The sequence below is a fragment of the Anomaloglossus baeobatrachus genome, chromosome 8, assembly GCF_048569485.1.
Source record: "Anomaloglossus baeobatrachus isolate aAnoBae1 chromosome 8, aAnoBae1.hap1, whole genome shotgun sequence".
Lineage (NCBI taxonomy): Eukaryota > Metazoa > Chordata > Amphibia > Anura > Aromobatidae > Anomaloglossus > Anomaloglossus baeobatrachus.
In genome coordinates, this window is record NC_134360.1 from 231,623,512 (window position 1) to 231,644,596 (window position 21,085).

Below are 21,085 nucleotides of genomic sequence, written 5' to 3' on the forward strand. Positions count from 1 at the left end.
TCACGGTTGTTGTGACGCACATCCGGCGCCGGTAGCGACATCGCAATGTGTAAATCCTAGGAGCGACGATGAACGAGCGCAAAACAGTCAAAAATCGCTGATCTGTGTCACGTCGTTCATTTTCATAATGTCGCTCCAGCTGCAGATACGATGTTGTTTGTCGTTCCTGCAGCACCACACATTGCTGTGTGTGAATCCGCAGGAACGACAAACATCTCCTTACCTGCGTCCACCGGCAATGCGGAAGGAAGGAGGTGGGCGGGATGTTACGTCATGCTCATCTCCGCCCCTCCGCTTCTATTGGCCGGCCGCTTAGTGATGTCGCGGTAACACCGAACGAACCTCCCCCTTGAAGGAGGGATTGTTCGGCGGTCACCGCGACGTCGCTGACAAGGTGTGTGCGTGTGACGCTGCCGTAGCGATAATGTTCGCTACAGCAGCAATCACCAGATATTGCATGTGCGACGGGGGCGGGTACTATCGCGCTCGACATCGCTAGCCGATGCTAGCGATGTTGCAACGTGTAAAGTAACCCTAAGAGGATACAGGTCTACAACCTCAACATTATCTGGATTATGGGGCTCAAGAGGTTGCACCCTCATGATCATGAAGTGATGGCAAATCCCAGCAATATGCATGCACTCCTGTTCGTAGGGCATATGTATACTATATTGAGTTACTGACCTAGCTGATGGGTTTGTTACAATGTATCAATGTAGACAATACCCTGTGAGGTAAAACACGGCAGCACAAATATTTTTCTCCTGCCCTAGACTCCCTTATCTACAATGTATCAGGACTGGGATGTTTCTGCTCCCTGGATATAAACAAGAATGTTTCCATTTGATGACAGCAAACAGAGACAAGTGCAAGTAACTGAAAAATAAAGATTCTTTTAACTTTCTTAGATTTGCCGGTGATGCTACGACACAGGCTAGATTTGCAGTCTTGTGGGTTTCTTTCTGTTAACACTTACTTGTTTGGAGCTCCATGAAGATTGGTTAATAATGTGAAATTATTCCTGACGCTGCGCAGACTGGCCAGCACCTGCAACAGAGACCAGGCACATCAATCACTCCGAAGTAGCCAATCAGGTGCCCACTTTATTATTGCTGCATGCTTTACAACATTACAGCTGAAATCTGATTGGCTGTTGTGTTGCTAACTGAAATATACCATAAATCTCCTAAAATAGAAGCAGCAAATTATAGATAAGGGAACAAGAAAAAGACGTACCTGGGCGAATGGAGTAACAATCAAGTCATCCCCGTGCCTTAAAAAAAACAAGAGAACGGGTCAGAGAGCATCATGTATAAGAAGTGATGGAAAACTATTAAGAAGAGACAGGATGGAGGAAAAGGATTGAGAAAATGCTATTATCCTGCAAATTTAACCAAAATCTGCAGGTTAATAGCATTTTGTGACGTGACATATTCCCTTTAAACGATAAAATTCATCATCCAACAGACACCACTAGGGGGAGCTAAGTGTCTACACACTGAACTCAATGATACAACAGTATGCAGTGAGCGCCCTCTAGTGGTGGCTGCAGGTGAATAATGTTATAACGATGTCTATTACAGTAGAAGATTTGGAGCTCTGTATCAGAATAATACAGCTCTTACCATTTTAAATATATATTGAAAAAATATTTATCCTAAAAACATATGACGACAAAAAGTGAATATTTACTTAAAGGGGTATTTCCAACATTAAAATTATTATTGCCAATTCACATAATTGGTAATAATTATGATATCAATGGGGCTCCACCTCTGGGACACCCACTGATTCTGGCTCTCAATAACTGACTTAAGACTATTGATACAGCGATCATCTTTTTTTGGGAAGTTTCATAGACAATGGATGGAGTTGTTGTGCGCAGGCCACAGCTTCATTCTGATGGGTGATAACTTTTAATATTGGGAATAACCCTTTAAAGTCTAATGTCCTAAAACAATAAAGGAGGACCTGGTTCATGTCACGTCTATGGTGATCAGACACTGTCAGGGAAGAAGTTCTGTGGTGACACTAATCAGGACCCTAATATAAGGCGACCTGGGACGGGATCGGCATGGATAACATTACTGCAAAGAATCTGTCTGGACTTACTGCTCACTTGCAGCTGAGGAGTTTCTGGACATAGTCTTTGGTGATAGATCATAATCACTGTCCGACCGGTAGAGGAAGGATTCCCGGCGCTGGTTGTGACTTGGGAAGTTTGTGTGAAGAACAAGTCCTGAGCCAGGGCTCGTTTGATGGTCCAAGGGGCTACGTCCTGCAGCTGGGCCATTTTCAACATCAAAACTGCAAAAGAAAAGCATAACAAAATAAAATGTCACTTCATAAGAATAAATATATACAGTGTGTGTCTGTATGTAGGATATCCCTGTAAATGGTTCACTGTCATGTTTATATGATATATCCATAGAAACCATAACTTAATGAATATATTTGGAATTGTACATATCTAGAACAACGCTATAGCACCACATGGTGGTCAGATATGGCAATGCATCCAGATCTGGCACACCCACACACACCACACCCACACACACCACACACACACACATACACACACACACATACACTTAATAACCATCATAAAGACAACATATAAAAGATTAAATGTGCAAAGGAGGCCTGTAGAAATGTATAATACCGTATTTTTCATTTTATAAGACGCACCGGATTATAAGACGCACCCCAAATTTAGAGATAAAATAAAGGTAAAAAAAAAAATATGGGGTCAGTTTTATAATCCAGTGGTGTCTTACCAGGGAAGTGGGGTGGCAGCGGTGGTGGAGCGGGATCACAGGAGGCAGGAGCGTTGCTGGAGTACGGCGATGCTGCGGGCGGTGAAGAGGGGGGCCCAGATACTCACTGCGGGCTACAGTGCAGTGCAGGGGTAGCCAGCGCTGCTCTGTGCTGGGCCAGCCGGAGCTGCTCTGTGCTGGGATAGCTGGCACTGCTTTGAGCTGGGCTAGCCGGCGCTGCTCTGTGCTGGTGCTCGCTGTGGGCGGTGAGGCACTGATCATTGTGAAGATGTCGGCGGTGCGGGATTCAAAGGAATGGAGGCCGTAGTTGGCACATGTATAGATGAGAGCTTGAACCGAGAGCTCCATATACACACACGCCATTATTTGAATCCCTTACCGCTGACATCTTCAGAATGACTCGTGCCTCGCTGCCCTCTGCACAGTGTCCCGCCGCACAGAGCAGTGCGGCCTGCCGCATAGAGCCATACAGAACAGCGCCACAGAGAGCAGCACAGCATTGCCTTGCCTCATGTGACCCCTCTCCACCATCCCCCAGTAAGCTACAGTCAGATTTTAAGACACAACCCTTCATTTTCCTCCCAAATTTTTGGGAGGAAAAGTGCGTCTTATAATCCAAAAAATACGGTATATATAATAGCCAGTCACACACTGGAGTGAAAATCACTGGTTAAGGCTATGTGCGCTTTAGATCGCTGCAGAAATGTCCGTAGTGAGCGCCGATTCCATGCGCTCTGCCTGCAGCTCCTGCCATAGACAGAGCAGGAGCTGCCGGCAAAGCGCAGGAAAGAAGTGACATGTCACTTCTTTTTGCGCAGCGCTTCGGCAGTAGCCGAAGCGCTGCGCTCTGAGACGCCATGTGCGCACGGCCCCTGCACAATCTCCATAGACTGTGCAGGGGACGCAGGACGCATGCAGTTACGCTGCGCTGCAAAGCGCAGCGTAACTGCATGAATTTACGCAACGTGCGCACATAGCCTTAATTTGCAAGATCATAGCATAACATAATGTCATTGTTTATAAATAAACCTCGGTGACTGAATAGACTAAAAAAATCAAATATGAATTTACCTCAAACAGGACCTAAAGCGCAAGTATGGGGCCCAACCTGACGCAAGTTTCAGATTGAGGGTACGACCGCACTTTGCGTTTTTACCTGCGTTTTTGCAGCGTTTTGAGCTGCAGCGTTTTCATGCCATAAGGCATGCGTTTTGGTTTTCCATGATAGTCAATGGAAAATGATGATTTCCTGACCGCACTTTGCGTTTCTAAACGCAGCGTAAAGGCTAGGAACGCACTTTGCGTTCACCTATTTGCAGTTCAAAACGCACGTTTTGAGCTTAATTGATTTGACCAAAGTTGCCTTTTTCGGAAATTTAGCGCTGAAAACGCATGCATATTTACCGCGTTTTAGATGCGTTTTCAGCGCTTTTTACCTGCTTTTCCACAGTTTTGAAAGATGCGTTTTGATCATCAAGACACTGCTAAATAAAGTTTAAATAGTCAAACTCTAGAAAAAAATTTGAAAAAAAGAAACAAATCAATATTTTCATGAAAAATAATGGAAATAGTTAATTTAATGAAATTATTGCGGTAATATGATATTTTATGGAAAAATAGCAATAATTTATTAAATTTCTTAATTTTAATTGTCGGACTATGTGTGTGTGTAAAGGGACATATGAAATCATTATTTTTGAAGTCCAAAACGCATGTTTTCTGCACTGGAAAAGCAGGTAAAACGCAGGAATGTGCAGGAATCTTGGTTTTTGCCATTTCTCATTGACTTCAATGTCAGCAAAACGCACCCAAAATGGCAAAAACAACTGACATGCTCCTTCTTTGAACGCATGTTTTTTGCCACAAAATATGCAAATTAAACGCAGCGTTTCAAAACGCAAAGTGCGGTCTAGAAATCAACCTTTTCCATTGACTTTGCTGGAAAATCAAAACGCATGTCTTTTGGCATGGAAAAGATCCTTCCCAAAACGGACCTAAAATGCAGTGGAAACGCAGTTGGAAACGCAAAGTGCGTTCCTAACCTTAATTTGCATATTTTGTGGCAAAAACCATGCGTTCAAAGAAGCAGCATGTCAGTTGTTTTTGCCCTTTTGGGTGCGTTTTGCTAACATAGGAGTCTATGAGAAATGGCAAAAAACAAGAATCTTCTCAATTCCTGCGTTTTACCTGCTTTTCAGGTGCAGAAAACATGCGTTTTGGACTTCAAAAACGCATGCTTTCTGCACATCAAAATAATGATTTCATATGTCCCTTTACACACACACATAGTCCGACAATTAAAATTAAGAACTTTATTAAATTATTGCTATTTGTCCATTAAATATCATATTGCCGCTAAAATTTAATGAAATAAATCTAATTCAATGATTTTCTCTATAAATATAGATTTGTTTCTTTTTTTCAAATTTTTTCATTGAGTTTGACTCTTTAAACTTTATTAAGCAGTGTCTTGATGTTCAAAACGCATCTGCCAAAACGCAGGTGAAAATGCAGGTAAAAAGCGCTGAAAACGCACCTAAAACGCGGTAAATACTGTCACGCTCCCCGGGTCCCCTGCTCTGCTCCCCGGCTCACCTGCCACGCTCCCCGGCTTCCCTGCGTCGCTCCCCGGTTCCTCTGTCCGGCGTCCGCCGCTCCCCGGTCTCCAGCCTCCATTGCCTGCGGTCCCCAGGCGTCCTGGTCCCCGCTCCCGGCGCCCGTCGGCTACTCAGCCCCAGCCCGGCTCTCCTGCTTCCTGCTCACCGCTCCCTGCCCTGGCTTCTGGCACCCGGGCCTCGCGCATGCGCATTAGGGCGCGCGCGCGGTCATTGACCCTCTCTTAAAGGGCCAGCGTCCACTGACAGGAAATTGAACACACAGGTACAGGGTATAAAGGGGTTTAGTGTCCAAGTGGGCGGGGCCTGTTCTTCGTGTTTCCTAAGCTAGGAGTCAGGTCTCCTTGTGTCTCTGTGATATACTCACCTATCTCTCTTCTAGAGCCGCTCCTGCCTCGCCATCCGGTCCTGCCGACTCCCGAACCCCGAACGCTGACTATCTGCCATCCCGTCAGTCCGTTCCATCTCTGATCCCTGTGGTGACCCGTCCTCTCGCTCCATCGGTTCCGGACTCTGCCTGACAACACCTCGGCCTCCGAACCTGAGCTCCGTCACCCGGACTACCATCAGTGACTCCGTGGTCCCAGGGACTTCACCATTCTACTCTGTTGCACGGACTGTCCTGCTACCTGTAGTGCACCGGCTACCGGACTCCTTGCCTTCAGGAAGGTGTTCGGCCCAGTGGATCCACCTCCTGGGTCTGCCCGTCCATCTGGCCCTAACAAATACGCATGCGTTTTTAGCGCTAAATTTCTGAAAAAGTCAGCTTTGGTCAAATCAATTAAGGCAACAACGTACGTTCTAAACTGCATGTAGGGCAACGCAAAGTGCGGTCGTACCCTTAATCCTGACGAAGGGTAACTATTCTATGATCTTGTTTATGTAACCAGTGATTTTCACTGCAGCATGTGACTGCATGGCTATTATATATCTTCACACATTTCTACAGATCTCCCTTGCACATTTAATTTTTTTTATGTTGTTGTTATAATGGTTATTTATTAAGTGTGTGTGCCTATTCTCCTGCATCTCTGCTGCATACCACCTTGTGTTTTCAATAAACATTTTTTGTGCTATCTCTATTTTTGTATACCATTCATTTACCTTATATCAGATTTCCGTCTTTTGGTTCTCATATTTGTATTTTGTGCAAATTTTATTTTTTTTTTTGGTTCAATTTATTGCAGTAGGATAACTCGAAGTTTATTGCAGTAGTAATAATGGAGAAATATTACATCTGGCAAACACAGCACATAGTGCAAAATGAAAAAAATTTTTTTTTTTTTTTTTTTTTTTTTTTTTACATATTAAAGGCAGTGATTACATGTTCTTGTTTTTTTCTCTGACGACTAGAAGAGGCAGAGTGGCCCTTTAAAGACCCATAGGATCCATGCTCAACTCAATAATGGCTACGAAAATTCCAGCAGGAGACAACCCCATGTGCAGGTGACTTTGGATTGAACGTGCAACAAGGTGTATTTTCTAAGAGACAATTCACAAATAACCTGCAGGATCTAAGGGTACTTTCACACTTGCGTTGTTTTCCTTCCGTCACAATCCGCCCTTTTGGAAACCAGCGGAATCCGTTAACGGATTAACGCTGTTTCCCATAGACTTGTATGGATGACGGATTGTGCCAAAAGGACCTGCGTTGCTTCCGCTGGGCGGTGCTGCGTTGCTTCCGCCCAGCGGGAGGAACGCAGCATGTTACTTTTTTTGAGCAGCGGAATCCTTAGGATTTCACTGTGCATGCTCTCTCTGGTTCCCTGCACAGGTAACCAAGGTAAATATCGGGTAACCAAGCAAGGTGCTTTACCCGATATTTACCCTGGCCACGTGTGCAGGGAGTCCGACACATCCCCGCTCGGCTCCGCCCCCTCCCGCACTCTACTCCGCATGTGTATATATATATATATATATATATACACACACACACACACACACTCACTCACCTGTCCTCAGCGCCATGGCCCCGCTCAACTCCACCCACTCCGCACTCCGCCCCCGCACACATTCTCGGCGGCCGAGCGATCAGCTGATCACCTGGCGCTGGGAGCGATCAGCTGATCACCCGGCGCTGGGAGTGATCATTTTAACCCCCCCCCATGCAGGGAGTGATCAGCTGATCACCCGGCGCTGGGAGCGATCAGCTGATTACCCGGCGACCGGCTGCTGGGAGCGATCAGCTGATCACCCGGCGACCGGCTGCTGGGAGCGATCAGCTGATCACCCGGCGACCGGCTGCAGGGAGCGATCAGCTGATCGTTCACAATAGTCTGCCGCCGGTGAAACTGTGTAAAAAAATTTAAAAAAAGGCTGATTCCGTTGTTTTGTACGATCCATTGCATCCGTTGTGCCACTATATGCAACACATCCGTTGCATCCGTCACACAACGCAATGCAACGGATACCGTTCAACGCAAGTGTGAAACTAGCCTTACTGATGATCTGTCCTGTGTGTATAATGAGAACTGGCGATTGTAGGATCTAATAAAAGTGCATATGTTCTGTATACCTGGAGTGTGGACTTCTCAATTATCTCAGGGCTTAAGGAACCAAAGTCAAACTCTGTTGAGCAGAAGATACAATTGTTCCAGTTCAGATATAGGACTATATTTTATATGGGGTGTAAAGGTTGATCACTCATATAGGATATATCCAATATAAAAGTGAATTGCAGTTTTATCATCCAGCAATTGCCCCCTCTATTTTTTGAAAATGTGTGTGTGATTTGCCCCTCCTGCACCTGTGATGCCTCCACTAGTGGGGGCTTAGCTGCATCCTGCTAGAGTACTTGTTTTTGGCCTGGGTGATGTACAACTGCAGCCCATCTTTGCTTTAAGTAATGCTTAAAAGTGATTTGCCCAGCGTCAGAGCACTGAAAGTTTGGACCAGCAGCACCATGACAAGACCAGCCGAAACGGTGTGCTCTCCACAAGAAGAGCTAGGTTTGCCTCTTGGTGAAGCACAGCAACAATAAGCTGGATCCAGTCATCCAGCCAACTTCAAAGCAGCACTTACAAGCTCTACTGTAAAGAACCTGTGAGCACTGTGCTCCGTGCCCAAGAGACCCGCCACCACTGTTAAACTGCAGCAATCTAGGCAATGAGCAGTAAAGTATAGAATAAAAAAATCCCTTTCTCCTTAAGAATGAAGAATTTAAAATAACTTGTAAATTACAAAGTTGGTGCTTTTACAAACACTTTGTTATTCTAACCATTTACTGTTATCAGAATAATGCCTTTCACTGCAGAAAGACCAATTGTGATATGATAACTATAAGGTTCTGTACATGGAAAAAGAAATTATATTCCAAGATTACTTTCGAAATGAGAAAAATAATAACTGACAATGAATTGAAAATGTATCCATACTTTGTATAAATCAATAGTAGATGTGACTATAAGAAACTTTGTAATACACTCCTCAACACTGAAGAAAAAGTCATGGAAATATGAAAATCACATAATGGATAGACATGTTCGTGATCTGCAAATGATGAAAGAACTGAAACAAAATTTTCAAAACATCTCCATTTAATCAGTCTGGAACATGAGTCATGTGCAGATATTCCAACACTCACAGGCGGTGGCGTACTGCCAATAGAGGCAGGCCACGCCACTGCTATGGGACCCGTGAGCTGAGGGGAGCCGGGCCCGGTGGTGGTTGCCCGTGGTGTGGGTGTTTTCACTTTTATCATTTCCAGCCAGCCTGAGTGTCAGACTATCAGAGTCTGCAACTCAGTGCCATGTACACAGCAGTCTCCTAGAAGCATCTCCTGCTCTGTTGCCCCTCTTTCAGGCTGAACATGCATGTGCGTGACACGCCCCCCTGGCTGACTTAGGGTACCGTCACCCTTTAGCTACGCTCCAGCGATCTGACCTGGTCAGGATCGCTGGTGCGTCGCTACATGGTCGCTGGTGAGTTGTCAATCAGGCAGATCTCACCAGCAACCAGTAACCAGCCCCCAGCCACCAGTGACGCGTGGAAGCGACGCTGCGCTTGGTAACTAAGGTAAATATCGGGTAACTAAGCAAAGCACTTCGCTTGGTTACCCGATATTTACCTTGGTTACCAGAGCACACCGCTTAGCGCTGGCTCCCTGCATTCGTAGACAGAGTACACATCGGGTTAATAAGCAAACCGCTTTGCTTATTTACCCGATGTGTACTCCGGCTACGTGTGCAGGGAGCCGTCACTGGCAGCGTGAGAGCGGCGGACACTAGTAACCAAGGTAAATATCAGGTAACCAAGCAAAGCACTTCGCTTGGTTACCCGATATTTACCTTGGTTACAGCTTACCGCAGGCTGTCAGAAGCCGGCTCCCTGCTCCCTGCACATTCAGATCGTTGCTCTCTTGCTGTCAAACATAGCAATGTGTGCTTCACAGCGGAAAAGCAACATCCAAAAAATGAACCAGCACTGTGTGTAACAATCAGCGATTTCACAGCAGGGGCCAGATCGCTGCTCAGTGTCACACACAGTGAGATCGCTAATGAGGTCACTGGTGCGTCACAGAAACCGTGACTCAGCAGCGATCTCACTAGTGATCTCGCTATGTGACAAGTACCCCTAAGCTTTACAGCCAGAGAGAGGAGCTTTGGAGGCAGGTGGGCGGCAGCCATTAGTTCTTGTATTGCTCGCAAGCGGCTCAGCAGGCAGAGATGCAGATGGACACACTGCACAAAATCACAAAACAGACTCACAGCACTGCCTAGACTGGTCCAGACAGAGCCGGGCCCGGTAATAATCTACTTACCGAACTGGGAAATTAATAGCTTAGCTAGGATAAAGATATTAATGTGCATATACGCCCCAAGTAACTTGTATGCCCCCCATTTCCCCCCAGTAACTTTTATGCCCTCCCCACTTCTCTCCAGTAACTTGTATACCCCCCACTGGCCCCAGTAACTTCAGTAACTCATTCAGACTTTTGCTATGGGGTCGCATCATTTCTATGTAAACCACTGCTCATGGGCTCAGCTGCTATCACTGAGGTTATTAATGGTAATCTGAGGAAGGTTCTGCCGTGCGGAATGCACTTGGGCAAATCATCAAAATCCGCTGCTGGCAGCTCCTGTGTAATCACCAACCAAGGATGTCCCTGATGTGCTCGATGGAGACAATACCGGAGTAGTTGCAGGGAAGGGAGCACGTTTAGCATGTGTAAGCTGCTCACAGTAGTATCAACAACATGCAGCCTGCGTATTCTGAAAAGATACTTGAAAGTACAGTTACCCTTTAGCTGTAGCAGCTAGTGTCAGGCAGCTGCTGCCAAGGCAAATACGATCATAATCTGCATCTGAAGGAGCCTATGATGGTTACGACAAGAACAACTGCAAATTACTCATAAGATCATGTACCGAATTTTGCATATAGCACTGAGCACTAGTACACAAGCAACACAATAAAATCAGCGTGACAACTAAAGTAATTAATGGAATGGCTACTGAACTCAGAAACATTTTCTAAATGAAGGTTATTTTGATTAGACAAAAAGAAAGACCTAATAACTATGTATTAATAAAGCAAGGGCTAATCAAAAGTCTGAGTAATCTATATACTCCCAGTACTATAAAGGGGTATCCTGTATATCTAGAGTAAAGAAGGGTTCTACACCAGCATGGATGGGATTCTTTACGATAAGACCATTATGGATCTATCACACACAGGACGTGGTCATTGTGAACTCACTTAAAGAGATCAAAAGGGGCCTGGATGGCTTTTAGGAGCCTAACATTTTTATAAATTTTAGTTACTAGATTACGGGAGATTGATCGTTCATCTGCAGATTTATCCTGTTGGCCATTTTTAGTTTGGAAGTGATTTTTTCAAGATTAGCTTTTGTGGATTTTTCCTTTCCCTGAATCAACATTTCAGAAAAATAGTCCTTCTTTTTAGCCTTCTAAAGTATTTGTTACAATGTAACAGGGCAATGTAACAACATGTCATCCTCATTTGCACTTTTCTGCTGTATTACACCTCCGCTGCCAGTAGAGGGCGCTCGCGGTTTACAAATGACATTCTGCATTTAGTAGCGGAAAATATTACAAATTGTGACTTCTCACTGGTTGATACCTTTTAATGGCTAACTGAAAAAAAATGGTAACAAATAGCAGCTTTATAGACTACTCAGGTCTCTTCATGATGCTAACATGCTGGAGGAAGAGACCTGAGTTGTCTCGAAAACTGTGTTTGTCCCCATCTTGTCAGTTAGCCAGTAAAAGGTTTCAGTCAATGACGAACCTAAACTTTTAATATTTTTCTATCTAATCGCTAACACAGTACAAAGATAGATTTTTACTGCATTTAGCATAAAAAAAATCCAGGTTCCATAGGTTTTGATACAAATAAGCCTTCAATGTAAAAAAAAACAAAAAAACCAGTTTCCAAAGGTGAACAAATCCAGCAAAGTTTAAAAATGGCGCACAGAAATTACTGATAAAAATAGCTGCAATTCAGAATTACATTCAGAGATCATCCACTGAGTTCTAAAACAGAGTTATCTGCACTCTCCGTACTCTAAAAATCATTGAAAGGATAAAAACAGAACAGTGAGAGTTATCTGTATTTACGGCTCTAAGGGGTACTTTGCACACTACGACATCGCAAGCCGATGCTGCGATGCTGTGCGCGATAGTCCCCGTCGCAGCTGCAATATCATGGTGATAGCTGCCGTAGCGAACATTATCGCTACGGCAGCTTCACATGCACTCACCTGCCCTGCGACGTCGCTCTGGCTGGCAACCCGCCTCCTTATTAAGGGGGCGGGTCGTGCAGCATCATAGCGACGTCACACGGCAGGCGGCCAATAGAAGCGGAGGGGCGGAGATGAGCGGGACCTAAACATCCCGCCCACCTCCTTCCTTCCGCATAGCCGGCGTGAGCCGCAGGACGCAGGTAGGAGATGTTCCTCGCTCCTGCGGCTTCACACACAGCGATGTGTGCTGCCGCAGGAATGAGGAACAACATCGTAACATCGGTATTTCCCAATTCATGGAAATGTCGGACACTACACCGATGATACGATAACGACGCTTTTGCGCTCGTTAATCGTATCAAAAAGGATTTACACACTACGATATCGACTGCGACGCCGGATGTTTGTCAGTTTCGATTTGACCCTACCAAGATCACAGCTACGATGTCGTAGTGTGCGAAGTGCCCCTTAGTAATGATGATCTATGACTTCGACTCGGATACCAGTGCAGAATGAGACAATCAGTAACATGTCCTATTGGAAAGAGAAGCGCACGATTTGATATCAAGAAACAAATATTAATCTAGATGTAAGCTGATGAAAAGGTGCTGTGTGTTTATGGCTACAGATGGGAATAAGGTTTGAGAGTTTATGTACTTTAAGGTCTATCAGCTCCTTCACCCTGACACCCCAAACTTCAAGTTTTAAGGTTGCTCCTCAAAAAAGATATCAAGAAATTCAGGATCCACATGAAAGTTTCAACCGCTCCTCCAATCCTTCTCTATGGGATTGCTAGAATGGAGGTCACTCCATTCTAACCCGGATAAAAGTTCCCCATAATTGTGATCTGTTGGGGAGAAGGAGACAACGGTCGGACCCCCAATGATCAAGAAATTAGCACCTATTTTGTGAATAGGTGATAACGTCTTCCACACAAAATACCCTTTTAATATGTGCAATGATACTCTGCAGCTGCTACTAATATTTTTTTTTTTACTAAGGATTTTTCCCCTCAGTAGCCTATAAGGACTTAGTCAGTCTGACCTTATGTACACTAAACTTCCCTGACAGATTTCATGAAAGATATTGAATGTTTATACCCAGCATCAGTCGTCTATCTGCCTTGTCTGGGCATCTGATACAACCTAGCTGTAATGAGCTAATTCTGAAGCAGACCACTAGCTACATTTTGGGATTTGCACCTCCTGATGTCACTGAATACACATATGCCCTTCCATACCTTTCCTATTGGATCAACATATCTCTTTGAAAGAACAAATACAAAACAAAACATGTGAAAGAACACAGTTGTTATAATTTTGTTGCCATGTTAGAAATCTAGAGTATCCCATATTCACCCAATGAAAAGATTAAAAACAAAAAAAAGGGAATAATGCAATCCCAAAACTAACCACCAGGTGCTACCCTGAACCCATGTAATGAAATTTAGAGAGTCCAGGCAAAATAATGTATCAAAGATTTTGCAGATTTTTTTCCACAACTCATAGTTTTTACGTCAGCTCCACAGAGTTTAGCGGGATGCAGTGTGTTTCGACAAATTAACGATAATTTACAACACAAAAGTTTAGTACATTTCTGAAACTGGCGCTTGTGTAAAAGCAGTGGACTATTGCTGTCGCGTTCATGCCCCTGAAGACACCAGTCACGTTGTGTAGTGTAATGTGAATAATGTCTTTCATCTTTAGTGTATATTATGTTATGTGAACTGTGATGATAATGTGTGGATTGTATGTATTGTAATATGTTCTTGTGTAATGTATAGTGTAACCTGTGATCTGTAGTGTTGAAACATGAAGTATGGCATAGCACTTGTAAAAGAAGTTACCAGACTATAGGGTAAGCAATACTTAAGTGTTGGGACTAGCCCACAATGGGAGGAGCTAGTCGATAAGGTAAGAGACAGTTCCTTCTGGCAGGTTCAGTTGAGTTTAAGGAGTGAAGATCTAGTCAGCGACAGTTATGAATGGGGAGTCTGTAGGTCATGAGGTCGCATTCAGTGGGTGGCTTGTGGCAGCAATGAGAAGAAAGGAGACTGGAGATAAGACAGTGTGAACCTTAAGAGTTGGCAGAGACATGGAGTGCGAACAATGTTCAAATGAGAGAACGATCCTTGAACAGAGTGGCCCCAGATAATAGGAGCCAGAGGACAGGACTGTAGCGGCCAGGCACATTAGCCGTCAAGGTAACAGATTTATCCTAACCGGCATGTGACTGAAGTCTGCCTAACGGAGTGGATTTTCCCAAAGCATCTGAGAGTGCAAGGCTCTGCTCTGACCATGGTGACTGACCCTCACCCCTGTTAGGAGACTAGACGTGGAGCTGCTGCAAGTGAAGGAGACTTTCACGGGTTGTACTGTAACGCTGAGCTGGGCTGTGCTGGAACTCACAGGACCAGCAAGATCTAAAGCAACCAAGTGGAAATTAGGACTTGGTCTGATTATGCCTTGTCTAAGGGGAAATCTTTTCTCCTTGCGGAAGCCTGACAAGCCAATTCTGGCTGCCAGTGAGGAGTCTTATAGCCGCAATGCTCCTTTGGGAAATAGTCAAATCGTCTCTTCGGGGAGGAAGGAGATGAACTCTAATGCCACCTATTGGAAGTAGCAATCCTAAAAGTCAAAAGTGGCCTTTTAACGAGCCTTTTCATATGACTTAGGAGTTATGCCAGATCAGAACCTCAATTTGAATATTTTCCAGAGCATCATTGCAGCTATAAGACTCCTCACTGGCAGCCAGAATTGGTTTGTCAGGTCTCCGCAAGGAGAAAAGATTTCCCCTTAGACCCCACTATAGCTTCTCATACAGCCAGATCAGACCTCATACTTAGCACTGATGAGGGACAACCATCCCGAAACACAGTGTCTGGAAATTGAGGTTCTGATTTAGCATAAATCCTAAGTCATATGAAAAGGCTTGTTAAAGGGTCACTTTTGACTTTTAGGATTGCTACTGCCAATAGGTGGCGCTAGAGTTTATCTCTTTCCTTCCTGAAGAGACAATTTGAATTTTGCCTTGTAGAACTCGAACGTGCTTAAAGATATTTGCCCACTATCTGAAGTGGGAAGTAGTCACAAAAATGAACCATTGAGTAAAGGGTTGTTCTTTGAAACGAACTTTGAGTAGTAGTCATCATTGGGTCCTGGGCAGTATGCAGCCTGCACGTGTTCTCAGTTCACACAACACAAGGCTACACCCCCAACCAGGGCCTTTTTTTCAATGAACCATGCAGGGGCATTCAGAGTCGATCCCTCCTCGCAACTAACCACCCATGACACTCTACACATGGAGCGAAAAAATGTGCCAAATTCATTAAGAGGCATACACCTCTTACTGCAGTATATTCTTATCAATATTGAAAGAAAAAATGCCAGTATTGATGAATCAGCCCTTTTTTCCAACGTTTATCTAGCTCTTTCCCCAGGCAGCTCGTTGGATGGAGACATTAACAGTAAAGTTCTGACACCCATGTAGTATTTCATTGCCCCCCTAATTGTCACATATGGATGCAATGCTAGAGCAAATGTGACATCCCTGGACTATCAGGTCGTCAAAGGGGATTGTGCAATCTGCTCTCCTGTGCAATATCTACCTCCTTCTTGGTTATGTGTCCCCAACTACATGGTGTTGCTTACATCAGCTAATCAAAATCCTAGGTACACTCTGCACCATACCCACCAAACACACCAGTGGACGGCTTGAGTGGAATAGGGTCGCCCACTTGGGGGGTTGGAGAGGGGAGGTCAGGAGTGTCAGGAGGAGGGAGTGTTGTGTTGGAAGTGAAGGAGAGAGAAGGTCATAAGCAGGGCTCCTAGGAAGCTATGTAGGTGGCAGACGGTGGTCTGGGCCTAGAGGAGCTGGACCCCCGGTCGCAGGGGGCATGGAACTGTCGAGGAGGACAGCCGGCAGCCTTGCACCATCACCGGGCTGGGACCAGGGCACGACGGGGTACGTGGACCCTAGGTCAAGGAGTAGCTTCAGGCAACCTGACAATTTACCCGACGAGAATGGAGCCTTCAAGATCCGCTCTCCATCTGCTCCAAAATCGGAGTACTAGCGCAACAAGGGGGATAGGACTTTCCACTCCAAATGGTCCAGGAGCGGGACCTGGCAAGTTCCATACTACCGTGACGAACAGAGAAGTAAACTTAGTGCTGGAGGCAGGTCACGGATCACCAGGCAGCACCATCGGGGACGGGACCTGAACTAGCTCCCCTCAGCGGCAGCGGTATCCAGAACTTTGGTTTATCCAGTTGTCGGTGTCAGCTTAATGGACTGAGTGAGTACGCAAGTGACCCCTTCGCACCCAACGGCACTCCTCTCACACCATCACCGAGCCCCCGGGGTATCCCCCCTACCTGTGGAGGGTCACAACACCTGGCTGCCCCCTTCCAGCATCCCCGGGTACTCCCAACTGCAGCGGTGGTACTCCAATTACCACATACCACGGGTGGCGTAATGAACTCTATCTAATACATCCCCCTGTAAATTCCCTCTTCATTTGAGTGGCCGCATGACCCCCAGGTCCGGAGACCCTCGATACACCGCGGATCCGGATCCGAGCAGCTCGGCTGCTGCCACGGGGGCGGCACACAAGAAAAGCCCTTTACACTGACTAATAGAAGGATACCAGTAAAGCAAGTGGCCTCCAATGAAAGTTGCCATATGTGGAGAAACACCATAGCAAGTGTTCAATTTGAAGACCTACCACAGGAGAAATGAAGCTGTACATTTTATGTGCAAAAAGTCCTGTCCTCTAGAGAAATGGTCTTTGTAGCTGAACTCCATACTGGTCCATAAATAAGAATCCTAAATAAGAGTCCCCACCCCTATAAAAATCATACATCCCCTTTAATATGTATAAGGACTGTACAATGAAGGGAAGAGTTAAGACCTAAGCAGATCATGGAGAGAAGTAAAACTAAAATCAAAAAAATGCTACTTACATCATCATCAATTTAGGTCATCGCCATGTAGATGGCATCTGATTTACATGGATATTGTATAGGGGGGGAGGTGTTAATTACCTGCAGCTGATTTGAGGCACCCGACGCTGATGCCCGATTATCAGTTGTGGCTCAAAATACCGGGCATCCTCTTTGCCAGATTAGAAAAGGGTTTTCATGACAGTTTTATTAATTGTTCATTGGATGATTGTTAATGATCATCCCAAAGCTGCAGTGAATATGATTAGACTGTGGGGAGCCACATATCTCATTGTCACTAGATCTACTGAAAGACCTTAAAGGCCTAAAATAATTGGTTCTGAGAATTGTAGAGTAGATTTAAATAAATGGTTATCATCTCAGAAGCAACCCTGTCTTTGTGGTTCATTAGTCAGTGAGGACAGTGCTTGGGAACCTGCAAAAATGTTGTCTGACACTCATATCGCCCAGTCCGAAGTTTGATCTAGGGAAAGCTTTAAAATGTATCTGTGCATGTAGAAACGTAAACATGGAAGGGAAATTAAAGGGTTAACCCTTTTTAATGTCAATATTCTGGTTTATCAATTTAGGAATAAATTCATTACCAGACATAAAGCACATGCTACAAGTTTTGCAGCCACCGTAACACTGAAGTGATCAATTACTGTCATAAATAAAAGACTCCAAATAATGTGAATAATTCATCAGTGAACGGATCAGCAGTGCAGAACGCAGAACCGACTCAATCACTACACAGCGTGATCAGGAACTTTTCTGTTAGTGCTTCTCTGGACTCTGGACGGAAAGGCAAATCCCACTGACACCAAGTCTTTTTACAATTATACTTAACTTTCTATGTTCTCCCAATCACTCCTGGACTCTCCTGCAGACAAGAACTTAAAGTTTAGCCTCTTTGTGCAATGAAATGCACACAGACAATAAACGGACCAATGTTACACGCAATGACGTATCTAACGATATATCGCAGGGGTCACGGATTCCGTGACGCACATCCGGCATCGTTAGCAACGTCTTTGTGTGTGACGCCAACAAGCGACCGTTAACGATGGAAAATACCAAATCATCCATCGTTGACACGTCGTTCCTTTTCAAAAAATCGTTGATTGTTGAGGTCGCAGGTTGTTCGTCGTTCCCGAGGCAGCACACATCGCTACGTGTGACACCTCGGGAACGACGAACTACAGCTTACCTGCGGCCGCCGGCAATGAGGAAGGAAGGAGGTGGGCGGGATGTTATGATTCTATTGGGCGGCCGCTTAGTGACGCCGCTGTGACGCTGCACGAACCGCCCCCTCAGAAAGGAGGCGGTTCGCCGGCCACAGCGACGTCGCTAGTCAGGTGAGTCCGTGTGACGGCTCCTAACGATATTGTGCACCACGGGCAGTGATTTGCCCGTGGCGCACAAACGACGGGGGCGAGTATGCTTGCTAGCGATATCACTGCGTGTCAAGCCCCCTTTAGACTATGTGCCCATTACCATGGGCTATTTCCCACAAGGTCCTCCAGTCCGTGTGGGAAAAAAAACAATCACACAGAGAAAGTCACATCCACAGTTTGCAGAGTCTACAAAGTTCAGCACTCATTTGAGCTTAGCTTGAAGCTGTCCCATCAGGAGCTTACGTGATACCCTCACATTGATGGACACCCCCCCACAAGCCACCCAACCCTCTTCACTGCCTATGCCTGGGCTAGGGTCTATCTAAATGTGAAGATTGCTCTAGTGTTTGTATAAATATAGGGATTCGCTTCTTTTGTTGTTCTGGCCTCGGGTCTATTTTTTAGAGAGTCTGATTTGGGATCTTGATTTAATTTGGAGTCTGATCTAGCCTCTATATTTTAGTGAGCAATAATTATTCAGTTACCCTGGGGTCTATAGTTCGGGTCTGTATTTGAATAGGGGTCTGGTCTGTGTTGTGAATGGTATGTAGTATACACTGTGGAAGAAAGCCCTCATTGATAATCATAATTGGTAAACCTACTCCCGGTGAATGTCCATTAGATGCCCTTCAAGACACCTACATTTATGTGTGTTTTCATCACCTATAGGTGTAAGGGGCATTGCTTCTCCTTGTGCAGAGTGAGATACCACTGTAAGGAAACTTATAAGCCATACAATGCTCTTCTTGGAAGTTAGATATGCAAATTGCCTCTTCTTCCCTGAAATTGTAATTTACATATTCATAATCTGCAGTCCACCCCCCCACCAATACTGGATATGCCCAATACACCCTACCACAGGCAACCATGATATAGGTTATGGGGGTATGTGTAAAATTATACGGGGTACAGGACCTATAAGCCCTACAAAGACTTACCAGTCATGGTTCCTTGTGACATCACATGCTCAACTTGCAAGCATGCTTCCCGCTGAAACCAGGGATGCCTTCATTTCTCATGCATCGTATATCTGATTACAAACCTCTGGACATTTCATATCTTATTATAAGGGCATTCTTCTATTTTACAATTTCCTATTTTTCACATCATGAGCAGGAATAGTAATCAGGAACATATCTACAATTAGACTTTTAGGATCCAGCTTTTTTATTCATTAGTTATATGCTGTTTGTATAATCCTTGGTGGTAGCAGAGTAATGTCACGCTGTACTAAGATGTGACCCGGAGTAGTACAGCAAAGTCACTACAAGGTAGCAGTAGGGTAGTAAGAGAACCAAGTCAGTAACAGGAAGTCAAATCAATGTACGAAGGGTAAACAAACTCAGGGTCAGAAACAAGCAAAGGGGTCAGGAGCTGAACGGTAATAGAGAAAGCCGAAGGGAGAGACAGAGCCAAGTCAGGGACAGGAGCTTACGTCAAGTACCGGGAAGTCCAAACTACAAACCAAGGTATGTCAAGCGGGACAGGGCCGGGGGAGGACAGACAGACACAGGTTAGGCAGACGAGAGTGCATGGCAGGACACATCGGGTACCTCAACAGAGCCAGCTACACACACTATAAGACATAGACTATCACTGGCGCTGAACCAGAGGTGTAGCACCCAGTTACAGTGTTCCGGAAACCAAAACGAGACAGGAAAAAATCAACTCCTTACTTGACCAGACCGGAGCTGGGAGATTACCACAGTGGCAGATACCGGCCTGGATCATGACATATATAAAACTCATATTTTGTTGCAGATTTAAGGTACCGCTATAACAACCACCTCTCAACTTTGTTGCATTACTCTCACCAAGTTGTTACTCTTTTTCTAATTGTTACTTTTTCACTGTTGCTATCTGTTGAACATATATCCGCGTCAATCATCACTGTTATTTTCTGGCTGGCTTATAGCCTGAGTATTTATTTACCAAGCCTATTTATATCATCATCTGTATGAATTTTGATCACTATGATGTGCAGTACTTGAGCTACAAAATATCTTCTTGTTATTCTTTTGATATAACCTGTCATTTACCGGTATAATAATGGTGTCTATGAACTGGGAGAACATATAGTTATAATTTGTAGCACAGATTCTGAAGCGTGGTAAACCTCATTCTATATTTGTTGTTTCTTTTAGTAAACTGAGACAGGTATATGCCATGATCATTGCATCAGGCAGGCTTTTGCCTTGGCGCTATTGATAACATTTACATTATTCAGGTTATACAAAGTTCAGATCATATAAGTCTTATGTAGGTGTAGCCAGGTTTTTCTTCATCAAGGGCAAAGATTTAGTGTGCTGTCAAAATACTCTGGAAAAAAGGCAAAGTAGCAACTTGTTACCTTCCCTCACACGCGCCATCCAGAACACATCATGCTCTTTCGGCCACTCCCCAGTTCCACGCCTGTGGAGCCTTTATGGAAGGTCTGCAGACTGAATGTCTGGATATTTAGTTGCATCCTGTCTATCTAATAAAGTCATTGAGGAAAAACATGATGGTAATGAAATGATACAATAGAATAGATATGATAGGCAGTTACGTAAAAACCGAGCAACAGGCCTTCCCGGGTCCAAGATGAATGAAGGCGCCGCTTAGAAAACTAATCTAATCCTTTATCGCAACATGAAGCTCCCACTTACATGGAGTG

At 44.8% G+C, this 21,085-nt stretch overlaps 1 protein-coding gene across 1 annotated transcript in view; it reads right to left on the bottom strand.

Moving 5' to 3' along the window:
* Positions 1-783: 783 nt before the first annotated feature.
* LOC142250084 (3',5'-cyclic-AMP phosphodiesterase 4B-like) overlaps positions 784-21,085 on the bottom strand; it is a 412,078-nt gene continuing 391,776 nt past the window's right edge. Inside the window, exons 4-7 of the mRNA XM_075322147.1 lie at positions 2,113-2,307; positions 1,237-1,273; positions 977-1,047; positions 784-817 (exon numbers count right to left, since the gene is read on the bottom strand). Coding sequence (XP_075178262.1) covers positions 784-817; positions 977-1,047; positions 1,237-1,273; positions 2,113-2,307 — 337 coding nt within the window. The remainder of the gene's footprint in view (positions 818-976; positions 1,048-1,236; positions 1,274-2,112; positions 2,308-21,085) is intronic.